General features: G+C 33.2%; 2 protein-coding genes and 1 long non-coding RNA gene across 22 annotated transcripts in view; 1 reads left to right on the forward strand and 2 right to left on the reverse strand.

Annotated features, from left to right (window-relative positions):
* CaMKII (Calcium/calmodulin-dependent protein kinase II) overlaps positions 1-6819 on the forward strand; it is a 64702-nt gene extending 57883 nt beyond the window's left edge. For 9 of the 18 annotated variants that reach the window (XM_085664429.1, XM_085664431.1, XM_085664433.1 and 6 more), the window contains 7 exons: positions 309-473; positions 936-1028; positions 2619-2681; positions 4876-4951; positions 5035-5129; positions 5954-6071; positions 6207-6819. In XM_085664429.1, the coding sequence (XP_085520555.1) occupies positions 309-473; positions 936-1028; positions 2619-2681; positions 4876-4951; positions 5035-5129; positions 5954-6071; positions 6207-6339 (743 nt within the window). In that variant the 3' untranslated portion in view covers positions 6340-6819. The remainder of the gene's footprint in view (positions 1-308; positions 474-935; positions 1029-2618; positions 2682-4875; positions 4952-5034; positions 5130-5953; positions 6072-6206) is intronic. The other 9 variants (XM_035875270.2, XM_035875279.2, XM_035875280.2 and 6 more) reach the window with 5 other exon arrangements.
* LOC118445589 (uncharacterized) lies at positions 467-2821 on the reverse strand. Its single transcript, XR_004839297.2, has 3 exons — positions 2416-2821; positions 2058-2130; positions 467-1064 (listed from the first exon to the last, which is right to left on the reverse strand). It is a non-coding gene; the product is annotated as an uncharacterized LOC118445589 (long non-coding RNA).
* Positions 6820-12677: 5858 nt separating the features above from the next.
* On the reverse strand, positions 12678-21492 carry LOC118445577 (DDB1- and CUL4-associated factor 6). Of its 3 annotated transcripts, none has more exons than XM_035875258.2 (15): positions 21350-21492; positions 20954-21108; positions 19999-20116; positions 19728-19906; positions 19518-19653; positions 19294-19454; positions 19028-19199; positions 18287-18944; positions 18105-18214; positions 17963-18025; positions 17806-17863; positions 17570-17707; positions 16758-17019; positions 16579-16684; positions 12678-15808 (listed from the first exon to the last, which is right to left on the reverse strand). In XM_035875258.2, the coding sequence occupies exons 1-15, from the start codon at positions 21438-21440 to the stop codon at positions 15750-15752; spliced, it is 2466 nt and encodes an 821-aa protein (XP_035731151.2). In that variant the 5' UTR covers positions 21441-21492; the 3' UTR covers positions 12678-15749. The 3 variants fall into 3 exon arrangements, with proteins under 3 accessions (XP_035731151.2, XP_035731150.2, XP_035731149.2); XM_035875257.2 differs by having other exon boundaries at positions 16758-17010; positions 17936-18025; XM_035875256.2 differs by having other exon boundaries at positions 17936-18025.
* Between the last annotated feature and the right edge of the window lie 11 nt (positions 21493-21503).

A 21503-nucleotide genomic window follows, 5' to 3' on the forward strand; every position in this document is an offset into this window, starting at 1 on the left:
ACATACATATTTATCCGATAAATTTCTAATATACCCATCCTTTCTTCGTTTTACGTTTTTGAACGCGCGAGAAGTAGTATGGAAGTAGACTGCTGGAGCAGAGAGAACAGAAAGGAAAAAAGAAAAATGTAACATCGTCTCTTGATCCATTTCATTCTCACGTATTCACATTCGCATACATATTTCCTCCTTTATATCTCTTCTCTCCTTATTCTTGGTCTACATTTCTTGGATTTTCGCTTCTGGATGATGGCTGAAACTAGCTCGTATTTTCTTTTGTTTTTTGGTTGGATTGGTTGCATGACTAGCTGGCAGCACAGGAAGCGTGGGCAGCGGTTCGAGCAATTCGAGCGGCAACAGCCAGAACAGTCAAACCGGGGCGTCGCCCTCCTCAACAGCCACGGTTTACCTCAGCAACGCCAACAACGCGCCGACGGGGGTGTCGTCGCGACGCCATGACTCCTCGGCCACCGGTCTGTAGTATAAAACGACCTCTTTATCGACCCCTCCTCCCACCCTTCCGATCCTCCCCCTTTCGAAAATCCTACGGATACGCCCAGCTTCTCGCGAATACGAAGTAATATTACTTTCGAAAGCTATTTCACATAAAACTTTACATAAAATTCGGGACGCTGTTCATTTTTCTAAAATCTTCCCAGACTTCGTAATAACTTGTTTCGATGGATTACTATTCGAAGGGTGGGGTGGGGAAAAACGAAAAAAAAAGAAAGACAAAAAAGAAAAAAGAAAGAAAAAGAAAATATCCTCCCTCTTAATCCGACGCTAACATATCTCGGTCCTTCTTTGGTCCTACATGGCACCCTTCGTTAATCCGTGAGTCTCTATATTTTTTCTCTGCATGCTCTCGCTCTCTCTCTATGTGTGTCGTGTGTTACGTGTCCCGAAACCTGTGCCATCTTGACCTGTGACATCAGAACGAGACGTTCGGCGAGCGGCCGTCTGTGGTGGTGGCCCAGCGCTGAACGCGCATCATCCCATTACGAATTGCGATGGCGAGCGCGACGACGGTAAGAAGAATATCATCGAGAAGAGTCCTAATATACCTGAGGATAATAAAAAAGCCAATGGAAAACAGGAGAAGTCGTGCTTTAGGCGGTGTAGCTTATTGTGATCGAATCGGGACAATGTTCTTTCGTTTTCTTTTCGCTTCACTTTTTTGTTTCTTTCTTTTTTTTTCTTTTTTTTTTTTTTTATTTTCTTCTTAGTTAAATCGTTTTAATCCGACGATCATACCGACCGTTTGAGGGATAACCGACTCATTTATACGTACACTGATCCGTACAAACTCGTACTTGAGATGCACAAAAAAAGAAAAGTATCTTATCGAAATGTCGCAAAGTTTTTCTTCATGTCAATTCTTCTTTTCTCTCTCTAAAAAGGAAAAAAAAACAAAACCAAAGGAAACCTTAGGAAAACAAAAACAAAAAAAAAAAGAAAAATACCACAAACGCCAAGAGTATAAAATTTCGATTCGTCTCGCACGAATATTTCCGACGTAGTCCGTAAAAAAATTACTTCCATCGCCATTTCGTGTGACAATGACACGCAGCGTGCGTGCAGCACGCATATTACCGGGGTACGAGTACGGAAACGGTGCGTCATATATATATATGTATAGTTATTTTTTTTCCGAAATATTATTATTCTAACAATAAGCCCATAGGATACGTAGAAGGTTGACCATAGCTTGTCGCGTGAACGTCCCATAGAAATTTTATTTACGAAGCTTTCTACGTTAAAGATTATACGCATATATATATATATATATATATGTACATATGTTCTCTGTGTAGGTATGCAAAGAAAACGTCTTTAATAAATATATATGTTATTTACCAAAATCTAAAGCAAAATGATGAAACGAACGCTTCCCTTTGTAAATAGTAATGTTCTCGCGCGATTACGCTCGCTAGTCACAGCTCTATGTAGTAGAAAGTAAACGTACTCCGTCTTGTTTACGTTCGGGTCATATTCTAATAGCGAGATAAATGACAAATCGTTCGAACGTTCCATGTGTATAAATATGTAATACGTACCATCGATCTCTCATTTCCACCTTGACACGAGGACTGTCAGGACCAAAATGATTTCTCGAACGTTGGGCTGCTCCTTTAAAGATCGTGAAACCAATCAAAACGAAGAGGAAAGACAGAGAGAGAGAGAGAAAGAGAGAGAGAGAGAGAGAGAGAGAAAGAGTTCACGGTGGGGGGGATAAGGGGGAATAGGATAAAGAGATGAAAACGAAGAGGAACGAAACAGGATGGAGAGAAAGGAGACGGTTGATCCTCTTAAACGATTATCGCTCTCGCGAGGATTAAGTTCGGCGATGTGTTAAGATAAAATATAGAATACAAATATGATGGAAAAATTATAGCTAAGTAAATAGATACATACGTGGGTACGTAGATTACGTAGATACGTAAGTAAGTACGTAACTACGTGGGAAACTAGATAAACTAGAAGACATTAGTTTTTTGCGTCGTCGCACAATTTAATCCTCTTTGGCGCCTACGCAACCGCTTCTTTTTTATGCCTTAAGAATCTCCATGCCACGTCAATTTTAATTACGAACGGGGTGTATAACATATTGCTTGTAGACATAAGAATCGTGTGTCCTATCAAGACCTGCAGCCAGCTTTCGACGAACTCCCAGTGCTCAGGTAAAGTCTGTAATTCCGTCGTAAGTTCGTTCAGCCTACAAACATTCTCATCCAGGAAATAAAGGGAAAAAAAAAATGTGATTGGTATTGAAAAATGGCGGGAACGTGCACACTGCATATCGTAGATAATCTTTTTATTTATTTTTTCTTTTTTTTTTGTTTTTTTTTTTTCATTTTCTTGTTCGATAAAAGCGTATAATTGATTTTTCGAATCGATCTTATCTCCTCGATCTTATCTCTCGGTGTACGTTCTCTCCCTTTTATTTTTATTTTTCTTTTATTTATTTATTTTTTTTTTTTTTTTTTCTTAGTTCTTTCGAAAGCGTATTTATCTTGCAAATACGGAAGGCCAAAGATGGTCGAGGTTATGGCAAACGAACTTACGGGACGCATAAGCGTATTGTACATAGCATATTATAGAAGACATTGTTGTTATCGAAAAAAAAAAAAGAAAAAACATGCATTTATTGAAAATTTCCACTCGTAGAAGTAACAAAGTCGAAATTTTCACATCGATAACGATCGATCGGTCAGAAGGAATAAATAATTTAGATCAATGATTATTGTCGTACTTATGCACCGTTCGTGCGTACGCGATAACCTCCTCGCTATGCACGTCGACTCATAATGCTGCATCAATGTCCGATCGAATCGTCGATATGTCACTCATAATTTCGTATGTACATAAATGTACCGAGAACGGACGTTTCTTACAAATGTAAGAATATCGATCATCGTGGAAAGATCATGCATAATTCGAATTATGCGCAGGAGGCGTTCGTTATAATCAAAAAGAAAAATGTAGAAAGAAAAAACGTCCGTGCTCGGTTATATTCATCAAAGTATTTTTCATCAAAGTAAATCATTAGAATTTTAGATAGTATGTTTTTACGACTACCTCGAGTCCGAGCAAAAATAGTTCAGGACCCCAAGTTGTCGTAAACGAAAAAAGGAAATAAAAATATTATGCGTGTGTGTGTGTGTAAACAAAGAATAAAAAAGATAAAAAAATATTGAAACGATAAAGGTTGCTCGGAATCGGGCACAACGATCAGTTCTTATTCGAGAGAAAATGCTGGTATGTAGTGAAATAGTGACGTAATTTACAGCAGAAAAGTAGTAGACGCAGTAGAGAGCTACAAATAGGCTGGTAGTGGTGGTCGTGGCAATAAAGAAAAAAGATCCCTTCGTCGTTTGATTATCGAACAAGTCAGACGCCGCAATTTATAATCATTTTCGAAATTTTTCATACTTGTGATCACCTCACTTATCTCGCTTCATATACATCTCTTTTTACATATTTTTCTCTTAAGAATCAAAAAAAAAAAAAAAAAAAAAAAAAAAAAAAAGAAAGAAGAAAACCAAAAAAAAAAAGAAGAAAAAGAAAGAAAAAAGGAAAAAGAAAACAAAAAAGAGAAAAAACCTTATAAGAAAATCCTGATCGTTTGACGAGGAATCAGATCAATTAGGAAATTAAAATGTCTCTATTTTATAAGATATTACGTAAAATCCATAAAAGTCATTTCCTTTTCATGCATGCGAACGCATCCTTTAAACGATAACGAAATAATGGCCAATAACGAATGATACCTATAGAGTAAATTTTTTTTAAACAACCTGTGGAGCGGGAAGGGGATGAATGGGGAAGGGTGTAAAGGGGGTGATTGGAAAACATGGGGAAGCAGGAAAGAGAATGACACGAGACTTTTTAACTCGTACGAAAAAGTTTTCGTCGATCGTTCAACGTTCCACACATTTGTACAAGTATATTGGACATAAAAGTATCACAGTAACATTTCAGCTTGGCATTTTTATTCGAAAAAAGGAATATGTCGTTCGAGGTTGAAACAAACAAAAGAAATTGAACGAATAGCTAAATAAATAAATAAATAAGAGGAAAAAAAGAATAATAATAATAATAATAATAATAATAATAATAATAATAATAATAATAACAATGTGATCGAGGAATCAGAACGACGACCGTTATTAGTACGAAGCAGAAAAAAGAGCTAGTTGCAAATGTAGAAAGGCGCACAAGCCACAGACGTAGGATGTAGACGTTGATAAAGATTCTTGCATGTTAACTGTTGTAACGTAAAAATGTGTCGATAATAATTTGCCCAGATTGGGATTCCCGTTTATTAAAATCGTGTGTCCGAATCTCATATATGTTATTCGTTAACGATTCCAGCGCGTCGTCAAGAGATCATCAAAATGACGGAACAATTGATAGAGAGTATCAGTACCGGTGACTTCGAGGCTTACACGTGAGTAACTCTATTGGAAATTGATTATAACGTTCAAGGGGATGTACCATCGACGAATATAAAATTTACTTTCGATGTTTCAGGAAAATCTGTGATCCACACTTGACCGCATTTGAACCAGAGGCTCTAGGTAATTTAGTCGAGGGAATGGATTTCCACAAATTTTACTTTGATAATGGTAATTACGACTGATTTGCGTATCGCTTCCATTCGCCACAGCCTCCCAAAACAATATTCCGATTTTCCTGTCGGTTCGTTGCCGACGTGTTGCCGGCTGCGAAAGCACCTATTATTCTAATTACGTTGAAACTTTACTTTCCATTCGCGAGAAGCGAAACCTTTCGTTTTTGCCTTTATAGCGCACGTTTTACGCAGCCAGAACACGATCGGCGGATGTATGCTCGTTTCAGCCGAGAAAAAAATGCAAATTCGATGTAGATTTATTTTTGTCTTTTTTTTTCTTCTTTCCTTTTTTTTTGTTATTTTTTTTCTTTTTTTACTCCTATATGCGGGATCACCGTTGAACAAAAGTCCGACGCCACGTATGCATGCATGGCATGTATGTACCTCTATGTGTATCTATCTGAAAATCCAGCGTTCATTACGTACGTTCAACGCGGCTTGTTATTGCACTTTATCTTCTTTAATTATGCATGACGAATACGCTTATCTACGAGTACGATCACGTATATTTTCATTACGATCAATTTCGTGGGTGAATTAAAAATACGACAAGTAATATATTCGTGTTAAAGATAACGGCCGAACTCGACGAGTTCGTATTGCTTAGATTTGCAAAGTTTCGATTGAAAAAAGGAAAAAAAAAGAAAAAAGGAAAAAAGCTTTGCACATTGGATACAATTCTTTCCCTCTTCTTATCTTCCCTACGATCTTTCCCCTTTGGTATAGCGCGTCGAGTATTATGTCGTAAAATGCGTTATATCCTTTGATTCGTTCGATGGCATGCGAATAATCAAAAATTCATTTTAAACAACAACGAAGCGGTCCTCGGCAAAAACTGCAAGGCCGTCAACACGACGATCCTGAATCCACACGTACACTTGCTCGGTGAGGATGCTGCGTGTATCGCTTATGTCAGGCTGACACAATATATGGACAAGTAAGTGATTACAAATTCGATTCGTTTAAATAATACGACGATACCTATTCCATTATATTTATATGGAAGTTCTATTATAACGGATACGTTGAACGATCACTTTTATTAATGATATGTATGAATGGTTGCTCTTAGGCAAGGGGTAGCACACACTCACCAAAGCGAAGAGAGCCGCGTCTGGCACAAGAGGGATAACAAGTGGCAGAACGTGCATTTCCATCGGAGCGCGGTGACGGGGCCAACGTCGTTCTCCTTCAGCCACAAATAAACCGTCTGAATATTATATTAGCATCATGCCGGAATGCTGTTGTTCGTCGCTCCGCAACATACCAACAACGCAACGTCGCATCATCCGGATTAGAAAGAAGCACGAGAGAAGAAAAGAGACATATATATATATATGTATATGCACAAACTATATACATATATATAAATATATTTAAGGAGAGAGAGAGAGAGAGAGAGAGAGAGCGAGAGAGAATATCAGAGCGCGTTTATGAGCGGCCAGAGACACGGACATAGCGCGATGATGGAATGGTTTCAAAAAGAAAAAGAAAAAAAAAACGAAAAGAAATAAAATATAAAAGGGGAGGAAATGCCGAGAGAAAAAATCAGCAGGATATAATTAGCGAGAAATCAGTCAGTTAGTACTAAGCGCGATAAAAAAAAAAAGAAAAAAAAGAAAAAAGCATAACAAGAAAGAGTAAATAAAAACAAATAATAAAATGTCTAATTTTATTGTAAGGAATTCCGCGTGCATTGCGTCACGTGCCTCAGTCTGAAGAAAACGAACGGAAGAAGAAATATAATAATAGTCGCTGAAGGTCTCGTCGGATAATAACGGAAGCATCCGATAATCCTATAGGGAAAATTCCTCATCGTATGTTCAAGAATAACAACAAGATCCCTACATATCTATCGTCTTCCTTCGCGCTTTCCTCCTGATGAATTTTCTTCACCTCTAAAATGGACAGGCAATGAAGGATCAAGAACGTTCGTTCAATTTTATCGGTGAAAAATTTCCAAAGTCTAATTAAGAGGTAATTCCGTTAGAATGTCAGCTATAAGTCGGACATTCCTCATGATGCAATGCGAGTCTAATAATGTAATCCGGAAATATGATATAAGGAATAAAAAGAAAAAGGAAAGAAAAAAAAAATGAGAGAGGAAAAAAATGGATAGAAAAAAGAAACGATGTTGCGCGTGAAATAAGTTAAAAAAAATGAAAAAAAAAAAAAAAAAAAGAAAGAAAGGAAGAAAAGAAAGAATGAAGAAAAAAAAAAGAAAAATAAAGAAGGAAAGAAAGGACAGACGAAGCAGAGACCTTTTGCGGCCGCGGAATTCGCCGCCGTGTACTAATTTAGCCATTGTTAGCCATTGTACAGAGTATTTCTTCCATGTCCAAGCTTTTTCTTCTTCTTTTCCTTATCGTCTCTTATAGATCAACGAACGCGTGCCTCCTCCGTTTCCGATGCCTTGCAGATCGATCTTTCAAAAAATATGCTGAACTTTTATCTTCGCCGAACGCCGAAACGAACGTTCTTACAAACAATTTTCGAAATATCATGGTGATACGAGTTCTTCTTCGAGAAGATCAAATTACAGTCCGAATACATTTAATAAATCTGATACGAATCGTCTTCCTTAGAATCACTCGTTGAAAGCGTTTTAAATGCGAAGATATAAATTATTTTTTAAAAGAAAATTCATCTGCATCGTGTTACATATTCTCTCGAGGGGCACGCGTACCAATCAAATATGAAAGTTTAAATTAATATTGTTATCTTACCGACGCGAGAAAGCACTTGGCGATCAATTTTAAATGAAACAGAAAAAAAAGACAAAAGAAAAAGAAAAGAAATGAAAAAAAACGAGAAAACTTTGCCAAATTCATATATATATATATATATATATATATATCATCTAGCCTTCTCGTCATTTGATTATTTTCATTAGTCGATTGCTTTCTCGATTCGCGAATGTACGCAAGTGAAATGAAATGAAACAAAACGAAACTAAATGAAACGAAATGAAATGAAATAAAAGAGGAAGAAGAAAAAAAAACAAAGATAAGACGAACGAAGGCAAATAGATATTTGCATTCTTATCGGAGTTAAATGATCACGAAGAGATATAAGATAAATAGAAAGAAAAGAAAAAACATGTAATTATGATCGATTCACGCTCACTGTCGTGTGTCTCTCTCTTCGCATATTATTAGTGTTAAATATATGGGCAATGGCAAAATATTCGAAACGGACTTAAAGTCTGACGAACGGACAAAAGTCGCAGCGCGACGAGCGAGTTTAATTGAAAAGATGAAAAAAAGAAATAAAGGGAAAAAAAAGGAGGAAAAAAAACGCATAAAAAGGAGAGAAAATAAAATGAAGTTAAATCGATTGCGATTAAAGAAGAAAAAAAAAATACCTTTTTGTCCAATTAAATCATTAATATGATGAATCTTTCTACACGTTCGTACATCCCTCTTGAAATACACGTATATAATATATATACATATGTGTGCATATATAGGAAGAAAGTAAATCAATATATGTGTGCACATATATTGTATACTATATATTATATATATATATATATATATATATATATATATATATAAATATATATATTATATTTAACTTATGCGTATAGCAGAGAATTTCCATCTACGAAAACTAGGAGGAACATTTTTTTGCCATTTTGTTATACACACATACACGCGCGCACACGTACATAATTATGCGGATGTTCGCTATGTGCGCAAAGAATATACATATATGTGTACGTGTGCATGTATGCATGTATATATGCAGAGTGTTTCGATACGAACTGGCGGATGATTGGAGTCAACGTTTTAAGACTTAAAAAAGAAAGGGAAAAAAAGGGGAGGGGTGAGTGGGAAAAAGGATTTAAAAGAAGAAAAAGAAAGAAAGAAAAAACTGGTTGATTACAGTAAACTAGCATCGACTATTAACTAAAGTTCCCAATTTTTGTGAAACTTATTATAAATTCGTGTTACGAAAAGATGCGAACTACTTTTTGCCCTCTCTCACTCTCTCTCTCTCTCTCTCTCTCTCTCTCTCTCTCTCGTTATTCCTTAATTACACGCAGAAGAATGAGAAGCCATTTTTATAATACATATTCGTTTTACGAGATTGCCTCCGATCATCGGTTCGAATTTATAATGACAAATATATGTTGTAAGAGACATACATATATGAATGCATGCGCGCGTGTATTCGAATGTGAGCGTGTACGTACGCAGCGTGTTATTTGAAAGCGCGTGAAAAGAGACACGGAGCATATCTCGCCGATTAAAATAATCGTTATGATATTATTATCTCCTTTCCGTTATTCGCTTTCTTTTTCGATTTTCTCTTTTTCTTGGTACTGAGGGTGGTACGGGTAGGGGAGGGGTGAGATGAGGGCGGGGCCGGGGGGAGGAGAGAATTTATTTTTCTTTTTTCTCCTTTTCTTTTTTTTTCCTTCTACATGCAAGCAACTCTTTCCGATTAACAACTTACAACTAATAGATTTCAAGAAATATAAAAAGAATAAGATTAGCAAGTCTGAAAGAAAAGTTACTAGATTTCATTTGACAAGCTAATCGCATAGATAGACTCGATTTACGTCTGCTTCGAAGAAGATTTAATCCATTGGAAAGGATTACGTGCGTATGCGCACGCGCTCTAGCGCGCATTCACGTACGGTGGCACGCGCGCGCACGTATCTATGCGTATGTACCTGTATTGATACAGATGCAGATACGATTTAATATATAACAACTGCTATATATAGGTATATATATATATACAGATATATATATATATATGTATATAAATATAAGTATAAATATAAATATAAACAATTAATTAAATTAATTAAATTAATTAAATTAAATTAAATTAAATTAAATTAAATTAAATTAAATTAAATTATATTATAATTATAATTATAAGGGATAGTTATTTCTACTGTTCTAATTCGTCGCTTCTACGTGTGATTGTTGTATAAAACGATTTATTGTTTTATTATTATTATTATTATTATTATTATTATTATTATTATTATTATTATTGTTATTGTTATTATACGATTATCATTAACGTTAACGACTATTGCTATTCATCACTACCGCAAAGGAAAAAGAAGATGAAGATAAAGATGAAGAATCACTAACTAATATTAAAACTAAGCGAATTATAGTAATTCCAAAAAAAAGAAAAGAAAAATGCGTACAGATATAACAGAGCTAAGATGACGATTTCTCGTTTTCTTTTTTTTTTACCTTCTTTTTTATCCATATAGAGTACGAGCAGGTTCAAATTAATAACGTTATAAACGATGTCTTTATTGAAACACGTATACACGAATGCATACACACATACACACACACACACACACACACACACATACAAAAGTCCTTTATAAAATTACAAATCCTTAAAGCGAACGTATTAGACGAACTCTAAGCTTAATATATCCTTTTTAGATAATTATATTTCATTCGAAATGAAACTTCGATGCACACGCACGGGCTCTATAGCACACGTGCCACCGTCGTCTCGTTTGTTGTATATATATATATATATATATATATATATACACCTATCCTTTTGTTATTTTTTTATTTTTATTTTGTTAGTGTTGTGTTTATTTCTCGTTTCTTTTTTGTTTTTTTCCTTTTTATTCTCTTATTAAAAAGGAAAAGTCTTTTTAAAAATGTCATATAAATTAAATGTATCCGCTTTCCGGAATGACTCGTGGACTGACTCTTGCAGAGATATTTCGTTAATCGCACAAGAACGACGATGACGATAACGATGACGACAACGACGACGACGACGACGACGATGACAAATTGAAATTAGAAAAATGAAAGCTGCGTAAACCTTCTGTTTCGAACTCTATTTATATTTACGATCGAAATATTTATAAAGGAAAGTAAGAATATTTAGAGGGAAAGGGAAAGAAAGAAAGAGAGAGAAAGAGAGAGAGAGAGAGAGAGAGAGAGAGAGAGAGAGAGAGAGAATATATAGCTCTTTTAGATTCGAAGATCTCTCGACACTTGTCAGGCTTCTTCGTATCGTCCTAAACGTTTCGATGACTTTTTCAATAACTATCCTTAACCTTAGAAAGTATGAAAAAAAAGTAAAAAAAAAAAAAAAAAAAAAAAAAAAAGCCAAAAAAAAAAACAAAAAAATACAAAATAAATAAATAAAATAAAATAAAAAGGAATGATTTCGTCGAAGTTACAGGCTCTTAGCAGATCGTACACATTCCGTATTAGAATCTTTTCTTTTCTAATCTTTTCTTTACCTTTTCCTTTTCCTTCTTTTCCTTTTTGTTTTTCGTGACTATATATATATATATATAAAAATAAATATTATTTTTCTTTTTAACTTTCCTCCAATCTATCATCGTCGCAAAACGTCGAGACTCGTATCTAAACTTGTCCCTCGCAAAATCAATGCGATTGGCCGATGATACTTTCGCGAACGAACGTGTGTGTGTGTGATTGATCGAGAGAAGTTTGTTTGTTGTTTTTCTTTTTTTTTTTTTTTCTTCTTTTTTGTCTTCTTCCTTATTTTTGCTTTTCTTTCCTTTTCTTTTATTTTCTCGTTTTTTTTTTCCCGAACGAACGAAGAATATCTTATAATACCTACGTTCTTATCGTACGACTTCTTAAACGATCTTATCCACGTCTCGTTGAAATTCTCTTAATGGCGCGCTTCCTCGATGTTCTATCTTCGTAACGTTCCTTACGGTGCCTACGATCTAATTCGCCTGGCGAGTATGAAAATGATATAAAATTAAAAAAAAAGAAAAAAAAAAAAAGAAAAAAAGAAAAAAGAGAGAGAAAAAAAAAAGAAACCAACAAGAACAATCCCTTATTCTGTATCGGTGTTTCTCGTCATGCTCTCATGTCGGTATGAAAAATGCATATATATGTGTGTATGTGTGCATGTGTGTATGTGTGTCCTCTGCGTGTGTGCGTGTGCGTGTGTGTTTGTGTGACATATGCGTAAGCTACCGATATTAGATTTGGATAGCACTTTAAAGAAAAAAAAATCGTTACGATCAATGGATCGATGATAAGTATGTTTTTGGTGTAAGTGTATTGCGTTTCAATCGAGTGGGTGCATGTTATTCCGATTAGCATATACATATATTTATAGTATGTATATATATATATGTGTATGTATATATATATATATATATATATATATACACGAACGAAATTAACTACACGAATGGAAAACGACTTGGTGAGCGAAAGAAGAAAAGCTTTGTTCTCGGAACTTTCATTGTTATACCATGTGATTACACTTTTATGAAATTGTTTAACGTTAATTTTACGTTGTAACTTTCCTTTCTACAATGATACTTAAATACTTAAACTTAATATTTTCAACTCGGCTCAACTCGCATTTGAAAACAGTTTTGCTTTTGTACATGCATATATACAATTGGCTGGCCAATTAAATTAATTTTTGCTCGCTAAGGAGTTTTGAAAGAAAAATGTTGTTTTATTGCGACAAAACAAATGAGAAAAAGGGATAGAGTCTATAAAAAGTGGTAGAAAAACCCTTGGCTCGAGTAACGCATTAATTCGATAGTACATATATGTATATAAGTATGTTGGATTTCGGTTACAAAAGAAAAAAAAAAAAACGGAACTCTCGAGGCTTCGGACTCTTTCTCTTTACATAAAGCGCATTAAAGAAAAAATAATATATGGGCCATAATAAAAGTCGAGCTGTGCTCCGATTAACGTCTTTATAGATTCTAATAATCATTAAGATTGATCGTCGTAATAGAATGATTATTATTATTATTATTATTATTGTTATTGTTATTACTATTATTATTATTACTGTCATTACCGTTACAATCGTCAAGATTATTGTTGCGATCATTACGTACGTGTATCGTTATTAATGAAAAATAATAATTTCCGAGTTACAGCCATTTGTCGAAAGAAAAAGAAAGGAAAAGTGTGTGTGTATATTTGTGTACGTGGTCTTACGCGTACGAGAAGAAAATATTTATTAGAAAATTTTAAAGTAAAAGGAAAAATTGTTTTTCGTTCAAATTCTAGTATGTGGCTCGAGAAAAACGTACGAGAGAGAAAAAAAGAATTAGTATGGATGCGTGTGAATGTCTCTCAGTGTGTTTGAGAGAAAGAGAGAGAGAGAGAGAGAGAGAAAGAAAGAAATAACACGTTCGATGAAAAATCTTTGAACGATCGAACGAACCGAGGCACCGTATGTGTATAATCTCGAGGAAACGCTAATGCTAAAAGTTAATTATTAAATCTTCTCTCATCGGTATATTTAATATAATATATTTATTATTACAGATATTATGGATTTACGGATAAGCGGATAAGCGATTGATTACAAAACTTTTGTCCCCATGTTCAGAGAAATAAAAAGGAAAGAAATACATCTCCGTGAAATACTGCCGACATTTTGTATTGCGCGCGCCAACCCCCTGGCTGGCTTTAGCTTATGATCGATTAATCGAAACTCTATCATTTCGATTGTCGCATTAAAATCGACGAAATATTATGGCGCTTTTTTTTAAAAGCAGAAGAATCGTACGTGAAGTAACAACGGAAAGGTAAATTGTTTCAAACTTTTATTGCAAAAAAAAAAAAAGAAAGAAAGAAAGAAAGAAAGAAAGAAAGAAAAAATTAAGGAGAGGAAAAAAAAGAAAAGGAACAAAGCGTGTACACGTTATATATTATATAAGATCTTTCATAATTTTTCTTTCTTCATTGTGCTGCATGCATTACAAGATCTCAATCGCAAACTAAAGCTTTTTTTCTTTCTATTCTTATACCATTTTTAATATAATATTTTTTTATAAAATCAATTTAACTTACGGAACATATATTGAATCCGTAATTATACAATGCTCGTTATTTAATACACATTTAAACAAACTACCTTTACGTGGTGCTATCGTTAAAAGGTGGAAGCGCAATTGAATTGCTACCATAATTTTTAAGGCTTGTTTGCCGCGAACATGAATCCATTTCTTTTCTTCTTTTTTTTCCTTTTTCTTTTCTTTTTTTTTTCTTTTTTTTAATTTGCAAAAGAAGCCGAGACGCGTGGGCTTTTTTGCCATTTTAAGGCACGCCTGATTGTTCGTTTCGTCCTATTGGACCAGATGGACAATCACGGTTACATTGCATTTCCCTTATTTCTAATTGTAATTTTCAACAATATTATCGAGCTTCCTTTTTTCTTTTATATATATATATATATATATATATATATATATATATATATATATATATATATAAATATTAAACAGAGAAAATCCTTTCGAAAATTCTGCCATCCTACTTGTGTATCTTTTTAACAACCAGAAGCAAATTATATATATATACATACATACATATATATATAATATATTTAAATATATACCTATATATTTATATATCGGTTTTCTTATTGCACGGTTATTGTATGTATCTACGTTACGTTTAAGTTAGAACATTCTTCTTTCTAGTTCAGACCTGGTCACGGATAAAATCTTTATCTAAATCTTATCACTTAGTCTGCCAATCGATTTTCAATTTCATTTACATTGGAAATAGTTTATTACGTGATGAATAACTGCGTATGATTGGATTTCGGAGAACGAAATATGAGATATAATAGATTGAGAAAAAGAAAATTTAAAAAAAAAAAGAAAGAAAAAAAAAGAAAATCATTACGGATAAAATCTTTTTCTTGCTTGATTAAGAAGAATGGATAGTGGAGGGATCGGATGATAAGATTACAAAATAAATTTCCGTGACCAGATCCATTCTAGTTTATCATTGTATCTCCTCGTACAACATATGTCTACCTACATTTATGTTATTCGTCAAGCATATACAAAGAATTTTGTTCATTACATTCCAACGGAACAGATCACCGTCTTTTAATCATCGTAAATGCTATTTTTTCTTCAATAAGATTAAAAGTCAAAAGAAAATACAATTATACGATACTAATAACACTCGGTAATGACGACCGAACTAATGACATACGACGAAATGGTAAATAGAGCGTTATTAAATACAATAAAAATATCATCGACGAAGAATCCTTTAACACATTCGCTATCAAAGTACTTCGTTAAGAATTTAACTTCGCAGCTAATCGTTCTGTTAATTATCCTCGCTTTATTTATTTATTGAACAATGATTATGTATAGGACACGTCTCATGCACTGAATAAAACAAACATTCTCTTAACGTTAATAGCGAATATGTTAAATTTATTATATGGGAATAAAAATTTTAGTTCAGGCACAAGCTCTACCTCAAATAATTAATTCTTAATTCGTATTAATGAGTATTACAGGTATTATATACTAAGAATTTTATCATATAAATGTAAAGTGTTACCAGAAAGAAATAGATCTGAAATACTTCTGTCATCTTATTACCTTTCTATTATTTTAATTTCGTTGGTTTTTTATTCGGAAACTTTAGGAAAAGTTCGAGTCGATTGAAATATAATATTACCGTCAAATTGTTCACTTATTTTTCTTCAGTTCTCTTCTAAATTTTGTATTCTAAAAGGCCGAAAAATATAAATGTTCTATATACATAGATACCACCGTTACCTTAGGCTTCAATTTATTATTTTAACTTGTGAGATCGTTGAAAACGTATTATCCACCTCGCAATTCGTCATTCTCGTCTCCGCTCCTCCTTCGGCTGCGACCGCGACCTACAAAATAATCGCAATTCTATTGAGAGACTCGAATTCTTCTTGCATTCATTCTAATTTCATAGTACTCCGTCCAAAAACTTTTCATATAATCGTGTTAAACAATTTTTCTCTTAATATGTGCTTCTTGTCCAGATTAAATCAGACGACTTCAAACACAACTATCATTTATTAATTTGGAAATAGGGGCTTGATTTTGTTCACTCTCTACAATCAAAATTATATTAGGAGTCCTTCCGTCCAATTTTTTATTATAATTACTTCCTAAATGCACATTCCCTATTTATTATATTGAATACAGTTTGTCTGTATTATATCATAATCTTTATTTTCTTTTACTACAGCTTTAAAAATGCTATATCATCAGCCAATTACATCTTATAATACATCGATATAGTTGGTATTTTAGAAAAGTTTGAATTTTCAATTTTTCATCATTTTTTCGCCAATCTGATATGTAGCATTCATAATATACATATATATATACATATATATTTATATATATATATGAATACATGTGTATATATATATATATATATATTTTTATAATCTTCTCTATATTTATATAGTTTTCCTTTTTCGAAAGTTTCAACAAAAAATACCCATGCTACACGCATTGGTTTCAAAATAATTGGAGTGCATCGATGCATCAATACACTGGCTCAAAAAAATCAATAATAAAATATATGAATGAACAATATTTGTAACTTATGAAATACAATGGGCTAGTTAAAAAAATCCTTCGGTATACTGTCATAAATTTTCACTACCTCTGCGTATCTGATTCAAGCATGCCAACATTCTGATCATAAAAACGGCAGGTACTGTAATCGTATCTTTGGTTTCTTCCAGCATAACAGCATTTCTCTTCTTCAACTGAAAATATAATGGCAACGAAGTTAATGTATTATTACGAATAATAATATTATCAAATTAAATCTTAACTCACGTCATCAGCAAATTTCTCGTTAAAACTCGACTCTTCGTTGATGGGTGCCCACAATTTAACATCATAATCAATTCCCGATGTAGCCAACATTGGTAGATAAGGATGTGGTTGGAGACAATTAACAACATGTTGATCGGCTTCGAGCAACATACATAATTTTGCGGTGTCTCTTTCCCAGACAAATACATGTCCACAATCACTACCTGACATGACGAAGTCGTTGCCCCAGAAATTGGCTTCTTTGATCATGGTCCTAAAGAAACTAGAGTCAAACCAGGGAAGGACAACTGATCAGAAATTTTAATGGGCCTATGAGACATAGCCCAGTCCGCTCGGAGGCTTTTTCGGAACATGATATACGTCAATAATTTGGCTTCCGATTAAATCTTAGAGAATAATCAATATATAATGTAATACAAACAAATGTAGGAGGAGGGGATGGATATGATTGTCGTTGTCATCATGACAAAATCCAAATTCGCCAAATAGATTTGGTTTTAATGAAGATCTTTATAATGATTGTTATCATTATTAAATAATTTAAGAGGTCACGAAATTGATCTATTTATCATTAATCACTTTTGGAAATCTTTGACAAAGATGTTAATTTTACGATCACAAAATATATATTTAACACCTTGCATTTCTCTTATACATTTCTCTTTCTTTCTTTCTTTCTTTCTTGCTTGTTTGAATTTCTGAATGATCTTATTCAATGAACGATAACGTTTCAATATCTACCTGCTTGATATCATTTATACGTGCATGTCCCAAATTCTCATTAATATTTAACAATGATATATAATTCGTACCTGGCATTTCGATGTCCCATATATTTTTGTTTAACACAAAGTTCTGTTAAGTACGTCTCATCGAATGATTCTTGGCCTTGCGACGTACGAGCATTTGCAATAGCTTCATCCATTTCAGTTTCAACTGGATGGACCAATCTAACGAAAATATTTTCATACATTATCGTGCATCTTCTTGATGTTTATTATAATCACTAAGAAAGATAATATTCATTGATAGTTTGCTCTTTGCTTACCTATGATGGGATGGTATATCTTCGTCGTCACTATCAATATAAGCACTGTCATCAATTTCTATAGAGAAAAGAGGTTAACAGATATTAAACTTTCTGAACTATAATGCGACATAATATCGCACGTACTTACTTTCTTGAGCACTTCTATATAACATACGTTTTTTATAACTATTACTTGGACCTGGATCAAGACGTTCGGTACTTTGACTTCCAGATGGTCCTGAGAAATAAATAAATAAACGCAAACGGTGTTTAATTATTAGATGAAATAGAAATAGAAAGAACTTTTGAAAAAGTACCTGCGTGATAGCTATCACGAATAACTTCATCGGCAACGCCTAAGGATATAGTGGCCCTAGTCGAACTTTTATCGGAATACGTTAGACTAACAGCTGGTTCACTTCCATGCCTGTACATAATATCTAATATTAGATATTACATATCATTTTGTAAATATCTTTTATACGAGAGATTTCATTACCTTTCTAAAAATCCGTCTCTCATTGTCGTTAATCTGTCTTGTAGATTTTCCATCATATTTTCTTCTCTTTTAGAAGCAATATCTGTATGACAATTCGTCTCAGCATTGCTAGCTTCTCCTTCCGTATCACATTCTCCATCGCTACTTCTAGTTTCCGCGGAATTAGTACAAGTATTATTTGATTCTAACAAATTGGTTTGAGTTTCTGTCACCTGGACAGAATCATCCAAATCATTGTTTATTGATTCTGTCGTATTAAAATTATTTGTTGAAACAGATGAACTTTGGATTGCCAAGTCACAAGATACTTGATCGTCATTTGATGATGGTACAGAGTTAGTTCTGACTTCATTTCTTATTTCATCATTATTTGAATTTTCAGATTGATCAAGGGACGATATATTCTCTTGCCCTTGTACATCATTGTCCGTTTCGGTTTCTATTTGTTGCTGTTCACGATTTGCATCCGCATTCGATGCCGTGTTATTATCGTTACTACGCTGACTATTTTCCTGTTGATCGATAACACCTTCCAAACTGTCTTCTCCGCCACCACTTAAGGCCGCACGAGTAGCCGGATCGTTTAGCATTCTGCTAAGAACATCTGTCATTCTTTGCATCAATGAAGTATGTAAAACAGGCCTAGCTTGAGCAATTTCTATAAGATATAAAATCCCAATAAGATTTTACTTCATTAAAATAAATATTCATTGTTAAATAATAAAGATCATGATATTTTACCTGTTCCACTACGTCGACCACCTTCTCGTTCAGGACGTGCATCTGGTCCTGTATCTGACCAATCTCCTCTTAATCTCAAACGACGTACAAGCTGAGGAGATCTCAATGGATGTTTCTTACCTTTCCCTTTGCCCATTTGTATATCTTTCTTCAAGTGTACATTACCTTGATCCTGAAAACAAGATAATAATGCAAAAGTTCTTTTATTGTCTCATAATTTTACTTCATTTCAAATTTGACAAAATTTCAATATACTATATAAATACCTTCATGCTAAATAAATATAAATGATCACTACTATAACTGACAAGAACATCTTGTCCATCTGGACTATAACTTAAGGATGTTATTCTGTAAGAATTTCCATCAAATTCTGGTACTGTAAAACTGCATAGCGGTCTTACCGATCCATTGTTATCTGTCCAACCTAAAATACACGACATGTGTTATGTATTTAGGCGAAAAGTTATGTTTAATGTGTTTAAATTACCAGTAGCCTTGGTTCCAAGCATTCTTCTGTCAAATGTTCTAACAGTACTATCCGAACAACCAATTGCAATTTGATGAGGCATTACAGGATTAACAGATAAGGCAGTTACAGCTCTTTGGCATGAAATTAATACATCCTATAAAATCAAAATGCAGACATTTCATTCCTTGTTAAATCTTATTTATAGTTTAGTTTAATATATTACTTTACCTCTCTGCATCTTGCGACATTACATTTTTCCTTTACTCTGAGATCAAACCATCTCACAGTTCCATCTTCTCCGCAACTTAAGAAACTATGAGGTTCACTTGGTATTGTCGCTACCTCGTACGTAGTACCGCTATGACATGTAAACTGATTATGAAACGTTTCTGTTCTTCTCATTAAATCTGCCAAATAATAGAGCATTATTTTAATTCATTGACATATATAAATTCCTTAACATGAATTATTTTTATATTTTTACATATGAACATATTACCTGTATACAAAATAATGCCATCGCCGCTACATGAAACTATACGGTGATCACCGCTATTTGGCAAAAATTTGGCACTGAATATATTAGCTCTATGACTTGTTTTATGATCAGTTAAAACCTGCAATCGGCATTATATACTTTCAATTAGATACCGCATTATAATTCATATCGTACAATGAGATAAATGAATGTCCTTAGAAATTACAATCTTAGTAATAATATTAGCCTTATAAGTTGGTAATTAGGTAGTATATAGTTCTAGATTGATGACAATGCATGATTAAAATAGCATTGATTAAAGTGCATTGAAAAGTTTCCATTCAGTTGGCAAGCCTATTGCATTTTCGACTATGTCAATGTTGAACCTTGACTTAAATTAATTAACAAAAGCATTTCCTTTAAGAAGAAAACTAATATAATAAACGATATCTTTTATCTTTTTTATAATATAATCAAAATCATCGCAATAAATTGCACCTAGATAAATGGATTAAATCCTACATGGAAAGAAACAAAGAAAAAAAAAAAGAAGAAAAGAAAAAAAACCCATACAAGTATAAATAAAAGTCATATATATATATATATATATATATATATATATATATCATTTTATAAAATATATTGATTAAGTTTAATTTCATTAAAGAAACTAGTAGATTGTATATTATATATAAATATGACATTCTTACTGTTTTAACATTTTCAAGGATAAAGTTAAAAATAATCTTGGCACTGTGTGATTAACAAGGTCTAGAAATATATGGGGAAACAAAAGGAATTCACAAAATTTCAATGCATCATATTGAACTACTTCCTTAATTCACTTATATATTACTGGCTTCAAATAGATTACATAGAAATAGTGATAGATCAAAAGTAGGCCACATTTAAATAAATAAAAGCTTAAAAAGAAATATACAGTCAAATATGAAATTACGATATTACACAGACGTACCTGATAATTATAAACATTGGTAAGAACAAGATGTTGATCATCGCTACCAGACAATATTAAATCACCTGTACTATTCCAGCATATGGAATTTACACAACCATTATGAACTTTTAATCTTTTCAATAATGACATACGTTGTATAAGTTGCAAGCTAGCTGTAATACAAAGTATGATTAATATCTTATAGAAATGAAACAATGAAAAGGTATTGATTTGTATATTAGGGCGAAGAAACAAAATTTCTTCTACGTGCTTAATTGAAAAAAGAAACAAAAAAATAAAAAAATAAAAAAATAAAAAAAAAAAATAAAAAAAACAAAAAAGGTTGGTACACATTAGCATATCTATTAAAAATATATTCTTATGAGACGAATGATATTTATTTAATTAAATTACCTTTGCTGCTAGAATATAACTTGTGTCTGGAATAGTCGTCATATGGCTGATTGTAAATGTCATGAAAAATACTCGATCGTAACTTCCTCATTATTTATCCTCGAGTACTGCACCAATAATGAGGAGAAAGAGAGAAGGAAAAAAAAAAAAGAAA

Source organism: Vespa mandarinia, unplaced genomic scaffold, assembly GCF_050613455.1.
Source record: "Vespa mandarinia isolate Hongniang unplaced genomic scaffold, ASM5061345v1 scaffold_58, whole genome shotgun sequence".
In the NCBI taxonomy this organism is placed as follows: domain Eukaryota; kingdom Metazoa; phylum Arthropoda; class Insecta; order Hymenoptera; family Vespidae; genus Vespa; species Vespa mandarinia.

Bases quoted from the DNA above. Each gene is read 5' to 3' on its own strand.
- LOC118445577 (XM_035875256.2), bottom strand. From the start codon at position 21,440: ATGAGGAAGTTACGATCGAGTATTTTTCATGACATTTACAATCAGCCA. The intron at 20,117-20,953 runs GTACGTCTGTGT...TGCCGATTGCAG, and splicing joins CCAATGTTTATAATTATCAG to GTTTTAACTGATCATAAAAC. The intron at 19,654-19,727 runs GTAAAGTAATAT...TTGATTTTATAG, and splicing joins ATGTCGCAAGATGCAGAGAG to GATGTATTAATTTCATGCCA.